The 21,529-nt window shown below is 45.9% G+C and overlaps 1 protein-coding gene across 1 annotated transcript in view; it reads left to right on the top strand.

Annotated features, from left to right (window-relative positions):
- POLE (DNA polymerase epsilon, catalytic subunit) overlaps nucleotides 1-21,529 on the top strand; it is a 125,837-nt gene that overhangs the window by 55,977 nt on the left and 48,331 nt on the right. The window contains 4 exon segments of the mRNA XM_040416726.1: nucleotides 12,335-12,483; nucleotides 13,585-13,677; nucleotides 14,399-14,543; nucleotides 15,406-15,563. Of these exon segments, the coding sequence (XP_040272660.1) occupies nucleotides 12,335-12,483; nucleotides 13,585-13,677; nucleotides 14,399-14,543; nucleotides 15,406-15,563 (545 nt within the window).

A 21,529-nucleotide genomic window follows, 5' to 3' on the forward strand; every position in this document is an offset into this window, starting at 1 on the left:
TTTTTATTTTTTTTCTTACAAAGTCTCATATTCCACTAACTTGTGTCAAAAAATAAAATCTCACATGAACTCACCATACCCCTCACGGAATCCAAATGCGTAAAAATTTTTAGACATTTATATTCCAGACTTCTTCTCACGCTTTAGGGCCCCTAGAATGCCAGGGCAGTATAAATACCCCAGATGTGACCCCATTTCGGAAAGAAGACACCCCAAGGTATTCGCTGAGGGGCATATTGAGTCCATGAAAGATTGAAATTTTTGTCCCAAGTTAGCGGAAAGGGAGACTTTGTGAGAAAATAAATCAATTTCCGCTAACTTGTGCCAAAAAAAAAATAATTCTTTGAACTCGCCATGCCCCTCATTGAATACCTTGGGGTGTCTTCTTTCCAAAATGGGGTCACATGTGGGGTATTTATACTGCCCTGGCATTTTAGGGGCCCTAAAGCGTGAGAAGTCTGGGATCCAAATGTCTGAAAATGCCCTCATAAAAGGAATGTGGGCCCCTTTGCGCATCTAGGCTGCAAAAAAGTGTCACATCTGGTATCGCCGTACTCAGGAGAAGTTGGGCAATGTGTTTTGGGGTGTCATTTTACATATACCCATGCTGGGTGAGATAAATATCTTGGTCAAATGCCAACTTTGTATAAAAAAGGGGAAAAGTTGTCTTTTGCCAAGATATTTCTCTCACCCAGCATGGGTATATGTAAAAAGACACCCCAAAACACATTGCCCAACTTCTCCTGATACCACATGTGTGACACTTTTTTGCAGCCTAGGTGGGCAAAGAGGCCCACATTCCAAAAAGCACCTTTCGGATTTCACAGGTCATTTACCTACTTACCACACATTAGGGCCCCTAGAATGCCAGGGCAGTATAACTACACCACAAGTGACCCCATTTTGGAAAGAAGACACCCCAAGGTATTCCGTGAGGGGCATGGCGAGTTCCTAGAATTTGTTTATTTTTTGTCACAAGTTAGCGGAAAATGATTCCTTTTTTTTTTTTTTTTTTTTTTTTTTTTTTTTTTTTTCTCTCTTACAAAGTCTCATATTCCACTAACTTGTGACAAAAAATAAAAACTTCCATGAACTCACTATGCCCATCATGAAATACCTTGGGGTGTCTTCTTTCCAAAATGGGGTCACTTGTGGGGTAGTTATACTGCCCTGGCATTTTAGGGGCCGAATGCGTGAGAAGTGGTTTGAAATCAAAATCTGTAAAAAAATGGCCGGTGAAATCTGAAAGGTGCTCTTTGGAATGTGGGCCCCTTTGCCCACCTAGGCTGCAAAAAAGTGTCACACATCTTGTATCTCCGTACTCAGGAGAAGTTGGGCAATGTGTTTTGGGGTGTCTGTTTACATATACCCATGCTGGATGAGAGAAATATCTTGGCAAAAGACAACTTTTCCCATATTTTTTTTTATACAAAGTTGGCATTTGACCAAGATATTTAGCTCACCCAGCATGGGTATATGTAAAATGACACCCCAAAACACATTGCCCAACTTCTCCTGAGTACGGAGATACCAGATGTGTGACACTTTTGCAGCCTAGGTGGGCAAAGGGGCCCACATTCCAAAGAGCACCTTTCGGATTTCACCGGCCATTTTTTACAGATTTTGATTTCAAACTACTTCGCACGCATTTGGGCCCCTAAAATGCCAGGGCAGTATAACTACCCCACAAGTGACCCCATTTTGGAAAGAAGACACCCCAAGGTATTTTGTGATGGGCATAGTGAGTTCATGGAAGTTTTTATTTTTTGTCACAAGTTAGTGGAATATAAGACTTTGTAAGAAAAAAAATTAAAAAAATAATCATTTTCCGCTAACTTGTGACAAAAAATAAAAAGTTCTATGAACTCACTATGCCCATTAGCAAATACCTTAGGGTGTCTACTTTCCGAAATGGGGTCATTTGTGGGGTTTTTCTACTGTCTGGGCATTGTAGAACCTCAGGAAACATGACCGGTGCTCAAAGTCAGAGCTGCTTCAGAAAGCGGAAATTCACATTTTTGTACCATAGTTTGTAAACGCTATAACTTTTACCCAAACCATTTTTTTTTTTTTTTTACCCAAACATTTTTTTTTTATCAAAGACATGTAGAACAATAAATTTAGAGAAAAATTTATATATGGATGTCGTTTTTTTTTGCAAAATTTTACAACTGAAAGTGAAAAATGTCATTTTTTTGCAAAAAAATCGTTAAATTTTGATTAATAACAAAAAAGTAAAAATGACAGCAGCAATGAAATACCACCAAATGAAAGCTCTATTAGTGAAAAGAAAAGGAGGTAAAATTCATTTGGGTGGTAAGTTGCATGACCGAGCAATAAACCGCTAAAGTTGTGGAGTGCCGATTTGTAAAAAAGGGCCTGGTCTTTAGGGGGGTATAAACCTGTGGTCCTTAAGTGGTTAATTGCAAAGATGGAGAGGATATTGGCTTTAGCCAGAAGACGAGAAATCAAATATGATTCCAGAGTTTCCATCTTCCCAGACCTTTCCATGGAGCTGCAAAAACAACGTGCCACCTTTTATGGATGTCAAACGGCGGCTTGAGAGAAGCCAACATACCCTAGTCCATGGGATATCCTGCGAAATTAAGAGTTGTAGACGAAGAGAGCGGTTTTCTTCATCTCCCCTGGAGAAGTTGCTGAATGGCTAGCCTTAAGGCGAAGCTCACAAAGACGAGGGAGTCCTTGAACCCCTCTAAGGACTGGTCACCAGAGGGCACAATCGGACTGGCTAGGCTAAGTTGAAATGTTTTCAATATGTTCAAATATAGCTTCCTGGTCATTCTGTTCCATGTTTAGCTACTGACTAAGGGTCGCCTCTACCATATCTTTATGCTTAACTAGAGGTATTAAAGTAGTTACTGCAGCCTGCATGCCTCTGTCAAACCATCATCAATGATGGAGGCATCCTGGCTTCACTGGCCTAGAGTCTCGTATTGAAAGGAGCCACACCAGACTCAACATTTACTCAGCGAATACTTTACAGTCAAGTACAGTTAATATTTCTAGTTTCTACGTTTTCTATGTTCAAGGTTGCTCAAACAAATTTGCTATACATTATCACAACCACTGCAATTTGTTCAGCTCCTGGCATTAAGATTCATAGTTTATGGCTCTAGTTTTTAATGTTAGTATGTTAAAGGTTAATCAAACACACATGCTCAGTATCATCACAGCCATCGCAATATGTCTAGCTCCTGACAACATATTCACACCCACGATTCCATGGCTGAGTTGAAAATTCTTTCATAGAATGTTAGGGGATTAGGGACTCCACAAAAACGATCAATGGTGCATTCTTTTATTAGAAACTCATCTCACACCTATTACATCTCTGGTTCTGAAGAAGCCTTGGGTACAATGGTGCACACACTCCTACCATTCCTCTTCCTCAAGGGGGGTGTCTCTATTAAAACATAAACAGCTAAGATGGGAGGCGAAAGAACTAGCTATTGATACGGAAGGCAGATATGTATTTGTACACACTCTTATTGACAATGTACATTATGTTTTACTGAGCGTTTATAACCCTCCCCCTGGCTCCATGCAGATTTTACACTTAGCAGCCACCTTTGCCGTAGCACACCCACACGCTAAAATAATTTGCATGGGAGACTTAAACATGATATTAGATCCCTTGTTGGATCGCCACAATGATGTGGCAGGCCCGTTCTTTACATGGAACCCCTCACAGCTAAGCAGATTCTTAACAGAATTTAGATGGCATGACCTCTGGAGGTTTGGATATCCCAGGTCTAGAGTATATTCATGTCAAAGTAGCAGCCACAACTCCCTAACCAGGATAGACTATATACTAGGCAATGAATCAACATTGTTAAATTCGAGGTCCATAACGTACTTACCCCGGGGAATTTCGGATCTTTCACCAGTACTTGGCACATTGATCCGAAGCTTCCCCTCAGTAATGTCCAGAATGAACATACACCCATTCTGGTTGAACCTCATGGGCGCATCAGATGGGATGCCATATCAAATACAGGAGTTCATTAGAACACATGAAAACAAATCCAACATCGGGCTGGTATGGGACACATTAAAAGCTTTTTTACGTGGGGCACTACACTCTCTAATATATCCCACATCAAGAGACACTAAAAGATCAGAACTGGAACTGGAGTCTCTGTGCACCGCTCTAGAACAGCAATATATTAGTCACCGGACTGACGCTAACAGAAGTGAGTGGCTGCAAGCAGGGAGAAAATACTTGGCAATACTTAAAGGTAAAGCTGATAGGAAACTGTTCTTTATGAAATAAACTGCTTTTGAACTGGGAAATCAATCGGCTAAGCTGCTGGCCCAATTAATCAGGCATGACTCTCCCTCTGCGGCAATCCTAGCAGTTAGGGATCACATGGGACAAGTACTCAGCACTCAAGAAACCATTTTCAGCACCTTCACACACTTTTATCGAGACTTGTATATATCCAATATAACAGCATCCAAAACGGAGATGGCTACCTATTTAGAAGACCTTTCTCTCCCCAAACTCCCCCACATTACAAAGTGCCCAATTGGATCAGCCTATTTGCTTGGAGAATACTGCAGGCAATAGCAGATCTAAATAAAGGGAAATCCCCGGGCCCATATGGGCTCCCTAAAGAAGTATACGCCAGATATGCAGAGGTGTTGACCACCTGTCATTCAGCTCTAGAAACTGGACACTTACTGGAGTCATTTAAGGAAGCCACCGTAATACTCCTGCTCAAACCTGACAAGGATCCTCTCGATTGCATAGACCCATAGCACTGCTAAATGTGGACTACAAAATCTTAACCAGAATTTTAGCTACTCATCTTAACCGGGTAATTCTATCATTAATCCATGAGGACCAAACAGGCTTTATGCCAGGGAAGTCCACCGCAGAGAACATAAGAAGGGTACAGGTGGTTACACAGCTGGGATGTTCCATGAATGCAGACTGGACACTAGCCGCAGCCAAAGCATTCGATTCCATAGAATAGTCATATCTAACTGGCTATCTCCGAAGCTTTGGGTTTGGACCTCGGTTCCTTAGATGGATTAGTATCCTGTATAGCAACCCAATAAGTAGGATTCTGGTCAATGGAGAATTGTCAGACAGTTTCCCCCTTCATAGAGGGACGAGACAGGGTTGCCCCTTATAACCACTTTTTTATTTGCCCTGGCAATCAAAATCTTGGCCATTAAGGTGAGAAACAGCATTAATATAACCGGAGTAACCATGGGGGAGAAGGAAGTTCGGATAGGATTGTACGCTGATGACATGATTTCATATCTGTCATCACCTGAATTGTCTCTCAGCAATGCGGTGAATCTGATAGATGAATTTGGGACTACTCGCGTCTGAGAATTAACTGGGGGAAATCGGTGTACATGCCACTGGGCAGGGCAGAATGGAATGGACCCTCACATGTCTCTCAGCTGAAAGTGGTGGATAACTTTAAATATCTAGGAGTCAAAATCACCAAGAGATATTCCCAGGCTCTATCATTTAATATGTGTCCGCTAATTGAACATATCTGGAATAAATTGGAAACCGTTGCCTATCTCGGCAGGGCGGATTAACTTAGTTAAAATGATTATACTCCCAAAAGTGCTATATACCGTTCAACATGCAGAGACGCATATACCCAAATCAATGTTCAAAGAATTAGATGGCATGACCAGAGTTTTTATATGGGGCAGATCCCGTGCCACACTCAGCTTGGATACGTTGAGATGTCCTAAATTAGAGGGAGGTATAGCCCTACCGGATTATTTTATATAATGAGCCTTAACTGGCCAGCTAGGTAATAACACCTGGGTCACAGCAGAAGATCTGCCTACCTCAAAGGACTTCCTAAAAAGTATCTTAAGGCCTCATGCACACGACCGTTTTTTCTTGCGGTCTGCAAAAACGGGTTCCGTAGTTCCGTGATCCGTGTCCGTTTTTTCATCCGTGGGTCTTCCTTGATTTTTGGAGGATCCACGGACATGAAAAGTGAAAAAAAACGGGGGTATCTGGAGGTCACTTCGCTCTCCCAATACCTCAGCTAATGGAGCATCACTGGTGGTAGACGTCTTCCACATCAATTTATTTAGAGAAATTCTGATTACTAGTGCAGCCTGAGCTTCAGGTCAGCCTCATGTGACTTCTGCCAGCTGGCTCCTCCCCTTCTGGGCTGTAATCTGCCAATCAGATTACTCAGGTCTTTAGCTCAAGGCAGAATTGGCTGCAAACCAAGGGTAGAAACATAAGGAGACCAGGCAGAAGCTCCCCGTCTAACGGCCTTATTAATCAGATTTTTATTTATTTATACTTTTAAATCTTAATCTGCTACAAAGTAAAGTGAAAAATGCGGAAGAGATGATGACTGAGGTGCCCCACCCCCTAATACTTGCCCCTCCCCCTTTTCTTACAGGGTCTGTTTGTCTGGTGGTAACTTTTTTTTTTTTTTTTTTTTTTTTTTTTTTACCATTGCTTTCCATTTTTTTTGGTGGTGGGAAAAGATTTGCATGGCGTTTTCTTAACTTTTCCCGTTTCTTGTACAGTTGTTTTTTAAATACCTGAAGCCGTCTTCCCCGTGCTTGAATGAAGAGTGTATCTAAAGCCATCTGTTTTTCTTTTGGACGGGGTACACTTTGATGTCCCAAGCACGAGGTTAAGCGGCATTGCGTGTAATTTAGTGGTGGTGGTATGTTTCGTTATGATTTCAGCTCTGCAGGTAGCTGTTATTTGCAGTTGTGCATTTAGGGGGGGTGGATTCTGCTTTACACCATGAGATACAGTTGCCTTTTTTTTTTATATATATTTTTTTTTTTTTTTTTTTTCTCTCCAGTGTGTGTATCCATCTGTGTTGAATCGACTTCATGTTGAAGCGTTTTTTTTTTTTAAATACATTTTTTTTTATTTTATTATTTTTTTGAAGGGGAGGACACGTCAGTCTACACCTCTAGACCACTGCCGGGGGGGGAGTTGTGATGCATATTTGTATACCGTTTTACTTGATCATTGTGGATCTTGCAGCTGAAATCCTTGTCGATCAGGTGGCAGGGGAAGCTTGCAGCTAGCTAGGTTCTTCCGCTGCAGCGGCCACTACAGGAGAAACGTAGTATTACATCACCTCCATTAAGTTGTATGGTTGTGTCGAGTCCTCCAGAACATGACGTAACACTCCCCCACCCCCTGAATGGCTGCTGTGTCCTCCCCTCCCCATGTCCTCTAATACCTAGGACACTGGCTCAGGCTTTCTATGACTGGAACAGTAATTGGAATCTGCTCCCACCTCTGACCCATACATCCCCCTGAAACTGAAAATGTCGAGCAAATGTTGTCAACTGTGAATTTTTTTTATTTTTTTTTAAGAAAAATCCTGTAAATATATTTGAGATCGACAAAAGCAGGATACGAAAAAAACCTCCGGTGTTACTGCCGATGTTACGTTTTTTTAAAATTTGTATGAGAAAAAAAAGTCAAGTTTGCTTTGAAAATGATAGACACGGATCACGGACGCGGATGACTATCTTGTGTGCATCCGTGATTTTTCACGGACCCATTGACTTCAAATGGGTCTGTGAACCGTTGTCCGTGAAAAAAAATAGGACAGGTCATATTTTTTTCACGGACTGGAAAAACGGATCACTGACGCGGAAGCCAAACTGTGTATTTACCGATTTTTCCACGGACCCATTGAAAGTCAATGGGTCCGCGAAAAAAAAACGGAACAACGGCCACGGATGCACACAACGGTCGTGTGCATGAGGCCTAAATGTAATATCTTGTGGTCTGTATTGGAGGGGTCATCAAAATTCCAAAGGCCAATGCTACCATTACATAAATTAGCCCAGACGGTCTGGAGAGAAGCTAAATCACTAGCCAAATTTACAGAGGTAGTTTCAGACATACCTTTTGTGGGGAAATCAGTCCATGCCAAATATACAGGGAGTAATGGGGGCGGATAAATGGAAATTGGCAGGAGCCCAAACCCTAGGTGATATTTATGATCAAGGAATTATGATGACATTTCTTTTCATACCTACAAGTTAGGGCTGCAGTACAGAGCAAATGTCCGCACGGCAGCACCAGTGTCCAAATATCCACTCATAGGAGTTGTTAAAACCCAGAGTCCCAGAGGATTAGTATCGTCAATTTACTCACACCTAGTATGAGCAAAGATTAGCACAGAGCCCCTCCCAGTGATGGACAAATGGAAAAGAAAGATACCCACACTCGCAGAAGAATCCATATCGGATTTATTGGATTCACATCTACGAGTATCACCCGCAATAAATAACAAAATAATCCAACTTTATATAATCCATCAGTCATATTTAACACCAATTAGGATGTACAGAATGGGTAGAGTGCCATCTACAGCATGTCCGAGGTGTGGGGAACAGGAGGCGGACTTCTGGCACACGATCTGGAGCTGCAACTTGGTAGCCGCCTTTTGGAAGGAGGTGATTGCTCTTCTTTCCTCATTACTATCGGTTCGGGTGCTGTGCACTGTCATATCTTCTATATAAAAAAGAATCTTCATATAAAAGAGGATCAAACAAAAATAAATGGATCAAAATAAAATTTATATGATCCTTCAGGCGGACATAAACGCGCCTCTAAGTTCTTTTTATCGAGTATCTTAATTTGATTTGTGCAAGCAGTGAAACAAGGACAATTGTATATGCAAAATATATAATCGTTTATTATAAAACAGAACATAAAATCAATACAATTTGCAAAACAAACGATGAAGTTACAAAATAATACCCAAAATGTACCACACGGTGATGCTAACACACCCCTATCTCACCAGCACAGTATAAGGCTACTTTCACACTAGCGTTCGGGGCTCCGCTTGTGAGCTCGGTTTGAAGGGGCTCACAAGCGGCCCCGAACGCATCCGTACTGCCCTAATGCATTCTCAGTGGACGCGGATCCGCTCAGAATGCATCAGTCTGGCAGCGTTCAGCCTCCACTCCGCTCAGCAAGCGGACACCCGAACGCTGCTTGCAGCGTTCGGGTGTCCGCCTGGCCGTGCGGAGGCAAACGGATCCGTCCAGACTTACAATGTAAGTCAATGGGGACGGATGCGTTTTGAATTTGACACTAAATGGCTCAATTTTCAAACTGATCCGTCCCCCATTGACTTTCAATGTAAAGTCTGGGCGGATCCGTCTGAAGCTACTTTCACACTTAGAATTTTTTCTACAATATAATGCAGACGGATCCGTTCTGAACGAATCCAAAGTCTGCATTATATGAGCGGATCCGTCTGGGCAGACCCCAGACGGATCCGCTCTGAAGGCTTGTGTGAAAGTAGCCTAACTTGGTGATTTATGACAACCAGTGTCATACCTTTAACAAACAGACTCTTATACCAAGAGAAACTTAGGATCTTCTGTTTATCAAACAGGCTATAACAATAAAGCACGGATTATACAGGAAAATAACTGTTATCCCTTGACTCTGTTTTCCTATGACCAATCAAAAATATGATATTAATATGATAAAATATTCAGCTCGGCAATCAGACTATGGAAAATAACTTTCCAAGGGTTTAGTCCTCTTTTCAAATAATGTCAGATCTTCCATTAACAATATGCATCTTTGCTTAGAGAATAATCAGCATTATGGAGGCACCTTCTCCTATCTTTTTGAAATATATGTTTTATATAACGTCCTTGATACTTGGCATCGGAACTTTGTATATTTCACTTATCTACATCCATGAATAACTATTGTTTTGAAATAATTGGATTTCTGAGACGAGTTAAGTTAACAGAAACTTACTTCAGCGTCTCTGTATTTCCTACAGGATACATTCGAAATGGTACATACATGGTATAATATATATATATATATATATATATATATATATATATATATATATATATTATACATTGTTACACATAGACAACACATTATATGAATTATTGGTTAAAATATGTTGTAAACTGAATATACCATACGGAAATATATATAATATAATTATGAATATATGAATTGAACCTCATACAGCAGGTGTGCCTCCAAGGATATGAATTCTTATCTAGTCATGGCTTATCCATGAAACAACCTTGTTCCCTTCAGACAGACATGTCTGAGGAAGCTAGTGTACTCCCCATAGATAAACCCATATCCTTAGCAATACTTTTTTTTTTTTTTTTTTTAATCAAGTTATTTTTATTAGAAAATTTTTCCATTCGTATAGATAGACATACATCAAATATACATTGACCTAAACAAGTACAGACCCAACTTGGGCACATTAATACATAAAGTACAAACTTAGAGTGTAACCCCCCCCCCGCCCTCCCTAACCTGCACCGCACCACAATGTCAGCTCATTTTTCTCCTCCACATATCTTGAGAAACAACTACCTCTGTTTCCACCATAACCCGTTCATCCGTAACATCCCATTATCGTGTTACACTTCATCATACCTTAGCAATAACTTTTAAATACAATGTCCGTTCATGTTCACAATTATTTTTATATAAACTGAACTTGCCATGAACTCATCTTGGCTTCCTCAGACACCTAACAGAACTTTAGTTCAAGTTGATTTCCTCTTTAATGCAATGAGCATTCATTTTGGTTATAATGTCATTAGATAATATTGTATACGTATGAAAATGCACAACAGCACTCCTGAGGTCTGCCTGCTAGGAATACTGAATGATAATTGGGATCACTATACAACGATATTCCTAAGGGAATCCCTGTTTCTGGCACTTAGCACTGAGATGATACAGTCCCAATACACCGAAGTTGACCATGTGGAAATTGCAAATAAATCAGATCCTACCCTACATAGTACTGGTATACAAACATCGCAATAAACCACAGAAATTTGATAAAGTTTGGGGATTGTGGTGTGGGGCAGCACAAACTATATATTCAACCTTGAGATTGCGATAAGCAATATCAGTGGCTCCAGGAGACATGGCTCAGTTGTGTACCAGGACACTCGTATACTTCAACATTGCTATGCTTTAAATTATGTCATAGGGGGCGGGTAGCATTGCAATGGCTGGCTAGAGATGGGACTAAGACAGTTACTGTATTATTGGTTACAATGCTTTCTGTTTAAAGGTCTTGGAACCTCCATTTGTACATTGTATTTGGCAACAAAAATGTATGATACTGTTGTATTTCCATTTCTGTCAATAAAACAGTTAAAAATAAATAAAATAAAAAATACCCTTTATGACAAAGTGAGAGGAGGACATCCACTGCTCATTGTCTATTGCTAAATAGCATACATGCTGTCACCAGAGGCAGCTGGTAAGTCTCCCTGGTGTAGACTTCTCTTAAGGTCCTTCATAGGACTTATTTAGTACCTGAAAGACTACACCGCATCTATCCATCGGTCTCACCCCTTTGTTTTCGAGGCTGTAATGCTGTGGGATCAATATATCCTATATGGTGGGCATGCCCTATAGTCAGCTCATATTGGTCAGAAATATGCACAATCTTGTCTAATGTTTTGGGTTCCACCTTTTCCTAAGACCCCATCAGTTTGTCTCCTTCGAGATAAGCTTATTAGCTTAAAATACGCCCCATTTAAGCTGGCCCAATATTTTTTGCTAGCAGCACGTATACACATTGCAGCTAAATGGCGGACCAACACTCTTAACCCGGCTGAAGTTGTGCAAAGAATGGCTATGAAAAAAATCACAGCTACTGTAGGAGACACGATTGAATCATACTTAAAACTCTGGCAGCCGTGGCTGGCCTCCTCCTACACATCTCATGGGATTCCGTACCTGTCCATGTAACTTTGAGATGTCAGTAGCTTCCTTTTTTAGTCTAATTCAGGGTGTTTGAATCATTTTATGCCCCAGCACCTACCCCTCACATCTCTGTAAAATCCAAACTCTGCACCCATAAGGATACCATGTTTCTGTTTCTTGAAGTTAGTGACAGTTGGTGTTAAGTTCATTAAACTATATGCATATTATGGAAACGCCTCCTGTGAGGTGCTTTTTTTTTTTTTTTCCTTCTTGATAATGCTTCTTTTCTGGTTTCTGTAACTTAGTTCGTTTTATTAATGCATAAAATAAATCAATTTGAAATTTTACAGTACAATTTCTTTAGTCTAGCATTAATAGGACTTAATTTAAATTGACATAACTCATCACTTATCACTCAATTCTAGAAAAGTATATAAAATGAACCTGAAAGATCAGAGAGACCCTTGAATTACACTCCCAAATCTTCTGGTTTTGCGCGTTTCCAGATGATTTTGCAGCGTTGATACAAGTGTATGGCCTTTAAAAGGAAAACCACCCCCTGCTTTCATTCACATTTGAACTTTTTCACATTCTTCCCAGGTTTGGAAGAAGAAATTGTCTGCAGCATTTGAAAGTGGAGATGCTGCCGAGATAAAGCGATGCAAGAACATGGAGATTTTGTATGAATCCCTGCAGCTGGCTCACAAGTGCATCCTGAATTCCTTCTATGGATATGTCATGCGCAAGGGGTACGTGGTTTTTATAACTATGGTGTAAGAACTAAAATATTCTAAGAACCCTTCCTGTGCAAAACCTTTATAACCCAAATCTTTTGGTCATCTTCACCTTTAAAATCATTGTAGAATACAGTATACTGTTGTATTTGAGAACGAATCACTTGTTTTATCTAGAATGTCCAAAAACTTCTTTGTAGAATAAGTGAGATGGACTGCTGTGTCCAGATATCCACATATTTATAATCTGCCTGTTATCCAGCTCTTTGAAACTGATGACCTATCCTCTGGATAGATCACCAGCATCTGATCAGTGGCAGTCCGACACCCAGGACCTGTCCAGGATCAGCTGTTTGAGACGGCCTGGCGCTCCTGTAAGTGCTGTGACCTTCTCACTGCTTACCCTATGGTCCTGATATCACTGGCTTAGGGTAAGCAGTGACAAGGCTGTGGAACTTACAGGAGCACTGGGGCATTCTCAGACAACTGACACCCGGGACCCCCACCGTTCAGATGATGACAAGTCATCAGTTTAAATGAATCGGATAACCCAAAGTTTTTTTAATTTGCTAATCTTGACCCTAAGGGCCTATTTCCGATGATTATACCACACCAGTTCAGAGACTGTAGAACAACCACCCTCTACAATGTTCTCTTCGTAGACATTAGGGGGAATTTATCATAAGGGTAATATTTGAAGTCAGTTTTGCTTGAGTATGCTTTGGCTTACTTTTATGCCAAATTCATCCAATGTGGCATGTTTGATAAATTAAAGTCTCGCTGATAAATCTGGAGTGAAGCTCATTAATGGCTAACCGCACCCACATTACAAAATTGGATTGAATGGTGTACGAATGCAAAAAGTCACAAAAGCCCTATGTTGCAACTTTTTAAAGCTGGAATTCTGGAGTAATGGAATGATAAATCAGGGCCGTTGATTTTAAGGTGTTATGGCCATATCATGGACCCCAGAATACAAGTGTATTACAGCCATAAATCTCTATGCACAAACGGCATATAGCTGGGTCAGTTAACGCAATTTCTTACACGTTGAGACGTAGTGCATGTTATGCCACTTATATGTGTTGAGGGTCATTTGTGCTCCTTTACTTGCAGAGCTCGCTGGTATTCGATGGAGATGGCTGGAATTGTATGCTATACAGGAGCCAACATTATCACTCAGGCAAGGGAGCTGGTGGAACAGATAGGGTGAGTAATGGGAAACATGTTCATCTGCTGTTCTCTTGTTCAAATTGTGTTAGACCATTTTTAATTTACAAAAAAAACTGGCGCCGATTCATCATTACCGTTGAAGGATCATTAACCCACAATATGGAAGTGGTCAGCTCTTAATTACCGTACGTAGGTTTGTTCACACTGTCTTTGCCAAAATCCATGCCAGCAAACTGCCTAATGTAACTGCTTCAAGAAAGAGTGTGCATGTTCATTCTTGACAGTCTGTCAAGTGTCCATACAAGGATTAGTATTGAATGGGGCTGATCTGCACCATGCAATACCATGGCGGAAACCTCAGGTTCGGTCATTGATTCCACAAATGCTTGTTGGATCATTCCAATGTATATTTTGCCAATGTAAACATGGCCTAATGCTTTATTAATCAGTGACCAAAACGCAACTACATACAGTATTTGATTTAAGTTTGTCACACTTATAGATCACAGGAGTAATGGTAAGGCCTTGTTCACACTTAAGTTATTTGATCAGTTATTTCCATCAGTTATTGAGAGCCAAAACTAGGTGCGGGTCAAAAACACAGAACAGGTGAATCTTTTCATTACACCTTATCTCTGAGTAGCCTCCACTCCTGGTTTTGACTCACAAAAACTGATGGAAATAACAGAATAAATGCCTGATGTGTAAACTGGGCCCAAGTTATTATACTTGACATAGCATTGCTTCTCTTTTATAGGAGGCCTCTGGAATTGGACACGGATGGGATATGGTGTGTTCTTCCAAATAGTTTTCCAGAAAATTTTGTAATCAAATCCAATAATGCAAAGAAGCCAAAAGTGACCATATCCTATCCAGGCGCAATGCTCAATATCTTGGTGAAGGTAAGAGATTATAGTTACTATGGAACAGTGAGGTGGTGTTTTCCCCTGTGTCTTATCAGTGTGAATTGGCTAAGGGCCCATTCACATGGCGGGTTTTACAGCGTAATTTTGGTGTGAGCAGCCATTTCCTTTCTCGCAGCTGCTACGCAATCCTCAGCGCTGCTGAGACGTATGGGAGGCAGAAAGGACGTGGCCACGGGCAGGCAGCCTAAAATTCTTGTATGGTCATGGTATTCCTTTATAAAACTCCTTCACAGTCGCACTTCTTCTTTAAAGGGGTTGTCCGGTTTCAGTACAGGGCATCAATATCAGATCGGCGGGGTCAGACACCCGGCACCTCTGCCTTTCAGCCGTTTGAAGAGAACGCAGCGCTTATGCTAGTGCTGCATTCTCTTCTCTGTTTACCTGGTCGCCATCGGCTTTGCAGCCATGAGCAGGTGTAATTACCGCTCCTACGTCCCATTCACTGGAACGGGATGGAATGTAACTACAACTGCTCCTTCTTATTAAGGCGAATGGGACAGGAGCTGTAATTGCACCTGCTCACTGCTGCAGTGCCAACGGCTAGCAAGTAAACAGTGAAGAGAATGCAGTACTTGCAGGAGCTCTGCTTTCTCTTCTAATAGCTGATCGAGGGGGTGCTGGGAATCAGACCCCTGCTGATGTGATTATGATGACCTATCCGATAAGTCCTCAATATAGGCTAAGCGGGGTCACTCCTGTGACTGACAATGCTAAAGCATGCAACAAGAATGCAGAAATGTCCTGTGTAGTACTTGCACTAAATTATCTCTGTAACTGTATAACAGGTAGAGTACTTGCGAGAATATCCTGCTGATAGTTTTGTTTTGCAATTTTCTAGGAAGGCTTTACGAACCATCAGTACCAGGAGCTTGTTGATCCCTCAACACTAACATACGTAACACGCTCTGAAAATAGTATCTTTTTTGAAGTGGATGGGCCATATCTTGCCATGATCCTTCCAGCATCAAAGGAAGAGGGGAAGAAGTTGAAGAAAAGGTTGGTGACCTTCAGAGTTCAATTTGCAAAAAAATTTTAGGAACCTTGCACTTTTTATGGTTGTGGCGTAGCTTTAAATGTCACTTTCTCGCCCATATTCCTTGGGGGACACAGGAAACCATGGGTATAGCTCTGCTCCCTAGGAGGCGTGACACTAAGCGAAAGCTGTAAGCCCCTCCTCCATCAGCTATACCCTTCAGCCTGGAGAAGAGACTGCCAGTTTTTGCTTAGTGTCCAAGGAGGCAAGACACCCCCTGCTTATGCAGGGTTGTTATCCTATGATTTTTATTTTTTACGTATTTGTTGTTTTTAACTCGGTTTTTTTCTACCTACAGGGACAACAGAGGCGCATTAGACCCCTCTGTTTCTCCCGGGGTTGAGTTGCGCCAGTGCCGGTAATTCCGCACTGCCGCCTCCCCCACAGAAGACAAGGTGGACCAGGGCAGCCTCGCTCCCCTGCGTCCCGCCAGCTCAGGGTCGCCCGCACGCCAAGTCCCTCCCCCGGCTTCCTGCCACCGCGGTGCCAGGAGCTGAAGGGGCGACCCCGCTGGATGGACTGAGGGCGAAGACAGCGTATGGTGAGAGTGGCTGCTCCAGCCTCCCCTTCCTCCCTCCCACCGCTGCTACCAACATGGCCACTGTTACATGACCACTGCAAACCCCCCCCCGCCCCCCCCCTCCCCCCCCCCGCATATCGGGACGTTACCGGGCATAGTTGGAGGGCAGTCTATCTGGGCAAGTCCTAGAACGCTGCCTTACAGGGGACGGCTGCAGACTTGCAAGCCGTCTGCTACATCTAGGCGCGGTGGGAGCCGTTCTCCTGGCATGAACGGCGCCATGTCATGGCCGGCACTTCAACATCCTTGGGGGTTAAAATCATTTTGCCGCGCGCGCGCGGCTCTGCTTCGGCTTCAGCGCGGCAGAGGGGGGGCGGAGCTTCCTTACACATTCAGCTCCGTGCTGCTGCGCTCCGCTACTTCCGGGTTCATCTCTCTGCCGTGCGATCCTGAAGCCTTTCAGCTCCGTGCTGCTGCCTCTCCTCCACAGCCTCCTCAGTCTGTTCCCCTTACAGCTGCCGCTTGTATCATCGGGTCTGGTAGGACTGTTTAACCCCCTCCGTGCCACAGTACTGTTGCTTTAAAGTGCAACATCTTTCCACCATGTCAGACCCTTCTGCAGCCGCCAAGCCATGGTACCATGCCTGTACCGCTTGTAGGGAACCCTTTCCCCGGGGGCAGTCTGATCCGCACTGTACTGCATGCCGAGCTCCACCGCAGCCTCAGTCGCCCGCTGTGTCGCTCCCTGCTTCCTCTGACCCGCCTGACTGGGCTAGATCCCTGTCCCAGGCCGTGGAAAGCCTCACTCATGTCGTGGGCCGCCTAATAGACAGGCCACCTACCCCGCAGGACGCCACTCTGACTGTCGCGCCCTCCGGGTCCACTGCTTCTGCCGCTGCAGCGGGTTCATCCTCTCCTAGTGACCCCTCCCGAGCTAGGCACTCTCAGAAGCGTATTAGAGTAGAGCGAGCCTCCTCCTCGGATGCCTCCCTCTCCCCGCCACGCGTGCGCACCCAGACGAGCCTCTCCTCTCCAAAGGATTCGCTCTCTGAAGGTGAATTGGCGGCTTCAGATTTGGAAATGGACTCGGCCCTGCCGTCCAAGCTAGCCTCAGCGATGGCTCAACTCATCTCTGATATACGTGACACCTTTAAGGTGCAGGATGACCCCCCTAGCTCGGACGCAGCTAGCGTCTCCTTTATCAGACCCAGGCAGGCCTCAAAAGTCTTTCCAATCCACTCTGATTTCTCCTCCGTGGTGTCTAAGGCTTGGGCTCGCCCGGACGCCCGTTTTGTCAACCCAAAGAAGCTGGACATTTGCTATCCTTTTCCAGCCGATGTCGTGGCCACCTGGTCTTCCCCACCCAAGGTAGACCCCCCTGTGGCCCGGCTGTCAAAGAACACGGCCATCCCTGTTCCCGACGGGTCCTCTCTTCAGTCAGCGGAGGACCGTCGCATGGAGACCCTGTCCAAGGGCATTTTTGCTGCCTCCGGTTCTGCCCTCAGACCGGTTTTTGCCTCTGCTTGGGCAGGGAAAGCAATCTCTGCTTGGGGTACGCAGCTGGAACAGGAGTTGGACTCGGACATCCCCATCCAGGACCTACGTTCCTTGGCCCAGCTTATTATTCGGGCCGGGAATTTTGTCTGTGAGGCCTCCCTTGATGCGGGAGCCCTTATTGCGCGCTCCTCCGCCCTGGCAGTTGCCGTCAGGAGGGAGCTCTGGCTGAAGGTCTGGAAAGCGGACGCTGCCTCCAAACGTTCCTTGGCGGGGCTACCGTTTGCGGGTTCCCGCCTTTTCGGGGTCCGCTTAGACGAACTTATTTCAGAGGCCACGGGTGGTAAAAGCACCCATCTTCCTCAACCCCAAGCCAGGGGCGCCCCCCGCGGACGCCCTGGTGCGTCTCGTTTTCGGTCCTCCCGCAGGGCCTCTGGGGCTCCCACCACAGCTGCCGCTTCGGCTCCTCCCCAGGACAAGCGTAGGAAGCCGTTTTTTCGGGCGCAGCCCTCCTGGCGCAAGCCGCAGGCTGCCCGCACACCCGCAGCAAAACAGTCCTCTGCCTGAAGGCGCGCCCCCACCCACCCGGGTGGGGGGCCGGCTCCTCCTTTTCAAGGACGTCTGGATGGCTCACGTCTCCGACGCCTGGGCCCTCGAAATTGTGTCCTCCGGATACAAAATCGAATTTGCATCCTTCCCTCCGGATCGGTTCTTTCGCTCCCGCCCCACGCGAGACCCGAAAGACGCGGCCGCGTTCTCCGCGGCCGTTCAAGCTTTACTGGACAGGGGGGTGATTACCCCCGTTCCTCTAGAGGAAAGATTCCAAGGGTTCTACTCGAACCTCTTTGTAGTTCCCAAGAAGGGAGGTTCGGTGCGGCCCATTTTGGACCTCAAAAAGCTCAACCGTTTTCTCCTCCTTCGACGGTTTCGGATGGAGTCCCTCCGCTCCGCGGTGGCTTCCCTGGAGCAGGGAGATTTCATGTCTTCCATCGATATACAGGATGCCTACCTCCATGTTCCGGTAGCCCAGTGTCACCATCGCTTCCTTCGATTCGCCGTGGGGGATCTCCACTTCCAATTTGTCGCCCTTCCCTTTGGACTGGCAACAGCCCCCCGGGTGTTCACCAAGGTCCTGGCCCCGGTTTTAGCCTTACTCCGTTCCAGGGGTGTTTTTCTGCTACCGTACTTGGACGATATCCTCATCAAGGCTCCGTCCCTTTCTCAAGCGGTTGCCAGCGTGGATCTCACTCTAGAGACTCTGGCGAGGTTTGGTTGGGTCATCAACTTCCCCAAGTCCTCCCTTCCCCCCTCCAGACAACTCGTCTTCCTGGGAATGCTTTTAGACACGGGAACGGCGGAGGTACGTCTTCCCTCGGAAAAACGTCTGATCCTCCGTGGGGCGGTTCGGGGTCTCCTTCTCCACCGTCGACCGTCCTTCCGCTTCTGCATGCGGGTATTGGGGCAGATGGTTGCCTGCTTCGAGGCGATCCCATTTGCGCAGTTTCACTCCCGCCCTCTCCAACGGGCGATCCTCTCCTCCTGGGACAAATCGCCGCAGTCTCTGGATCATCCCTTCCATCTGTCGCCTCCGGTGCGGTCATCTCTCCGCTGGTGGTTACAGTCCCCTCTTCTGGGCAGGTCCTTTCTGCCACTCAACTGGTTGGTGGTTACAACCGATGCCAGTCTCTCGGGCTGGGGAGGCGTGTTTCCTCCCCGATCCGTCCAGGGCATTTGGTCTCCATCGGAGTCCAAACTCTCGATCAATGTCCTGGAACTGAGAGCGGCCCTTCTGTCTCTACGACACTGGACTCATCTGCTGAAGGGTCATCCAGTTCGTGTACAATCAGACAACGCCACGGCCGTGGCGTACATAAACCACCAGGGGGGCACTCGCAGCGCTGCAGCGATGCGGGAGGTCACCAGCATTCTCCGTTGGGCGGAAGCCCACGTCCCGGCCCTATCTGCAATTTTTATTCCAGGGGTGGACAATTGGGCGGCGGACTTCCTCAGTCGCACCACCGTCGACCCCGGCGAGTGGTCTCTTCACCCGGAGGTATTCGAGGCCATTTGCCTTCGTTGGGGCATTCCGGACGTGGACCTCATGGCCTCAAAATTCAATCACAAGGTCCCCGCCTATCTGTCCAGGGCCAGGGATCCGGGAGCTTGCGGAGCCGACGCCCTCGTTCTTCCTTGGCGAGGCTTCGCGCGCCCATACATATTCCCTCCCATCCCTCTCCTGCCCAAGGTCCTTCGGAAGATCGCGGCGGAAGGCGTCTCGGTGATTCTGGTCGCTCCGGACTGGCCCCGCCGGTCTTGGTATGCCGACCTCATGCGGCTCCTGGCAGACGCGCCCTGGCCACTGCCCGCCAGGGAAGATCTTCTCTCTCAGGGACCGATCTTCCACCCGCGTTTAGGGTCCCTACGTTTGACGGCGTGGTTGTTGAGACCACCGTCCTGACACGTAGGGGTTTTTCTGCGGATGTCGTCCGCACCATGATCCGCGCCCGTAAGCCGTCCTCTTCTAGGATCTATTATAGGACCTGGAGGACTTTTTTGGGGTTCTGTACCGATCTGGGGATTCCTCCGCTCCGCTTTTCTCTCCCCACCGTTTTGTCCTTCCTGCAGAGCGGACTGGCCCAAGGTCTAGGCCTTAGTTCTTTGAAGGGTCAGGTATCTGCGCTGTCCATTTTGTTTCAGCGCCCACTGGCCCCCCTTGGTCCTGTCAAGACCTTCCTTCAGGGCGTGGCTCACGCGGTTCCCCCGTATCGCCCTCCGGTACCGCCCTGGGACCTGAACCTGGTTCTCTCAGCGCTCCAGGCTTCTCCTTTCGAGCCTCTGCGGACGGTTTCCTTGCGACTTCTGTCCTGCAAGGTTATTTTCCTTGTAGCCATCACCTCTCTTCGGAGGGTGTCCGAATTGGCTGCACTCTCCTGTCTGGAACCTTTCCTAGTGTTCCACCAGGACAAGGTGGTTCTTCGTCCGGTCCCTTCCTTCCTTCCTAAGGTGGTCTCCGCCTTTCATCTGAACGAGGACATCGTTCTCCCCTCTTTGTGTCCTTCCCCTTCCCATCCGCGGGAGAGGAAGCTTCATCGCCTGGACGTTGTCAGGGCGCTCAAGATTTACCTGGAAGTAACCAGATCTTTCAGGCATACTGACTCGCTCTTTGTGGTCCCGGAAGGGTCGCGCAGAGGGATGGCGGCATCCAAAGTTGCTATCGCTCGTTTTGTCAAGATGGCTGTTACTGAGGCTTATCTCGCCAAGGGCAGGGTTCCTCCCCTTGGTGTTACCGCTCACTCCACTAGAGCGGTCGGGGCTTCCTGGGCTCAGAGAAATCGGGCTTCTTCGGAGCAGATTTGCAAGGCGGCCACTTGGTCCTCCTTGCACACCTTCACCAAGTTCTACAGGGTGCATACTCATGCGTCGGCTGACGCTGCTTTAGGCCGTCTGGTGTTGCAGGCGGCAGTTGATTGATGCCTCTGGCGTTGGTTGAGTTTGTTCTGGTCCCTCCCTTCTGGGACTGCTCTGGAACGTCCCATGGTTTCCTGTGTCCCCCAAGGAATATGGGCGAGAAAAGGAGACTTTTGTATTACTTACCAGTAAAGTCTCTTTCTCGCTCTTCCTTGGGGGACACAGCACCCGCCCTTCATTGGGTTACAGTTGTGGTTCCGGCTTGGTTGCCCCCGTTGGGGCTCGACAGTTCTTTTTCCGGTTGGTGGTTATCTTTCACTACTTGGACACGCAACTGGCAGTCTCTTCTCCAGGCTGAAGGGTATAGCTGATGGAGGAGGGGCTTACAGCTTTCGCTTAGTGTCACGCCTCCTAGGGAGCAGAGCTATACCCATGGTTTCCTGTGTCCCCCAAGGAAGAGCGAGAAAGAGACTTTACTGGTAAGTAATACAAAAGTCTCCTTTTTCA

The sequence above is a fragment of the Bufo bufo genome, chromosome 2 (assembly GCF_905171765.1).
Source record: "Bufo bufo chromosome 2, aBufBuf1.1, whole genome shotgun sequence".
Lineage (NCBI taxonomy): Eukaryota > Metazoa > Chordata > Amphibia > Anura > Bufonidae > Bufo > Bufo bufo.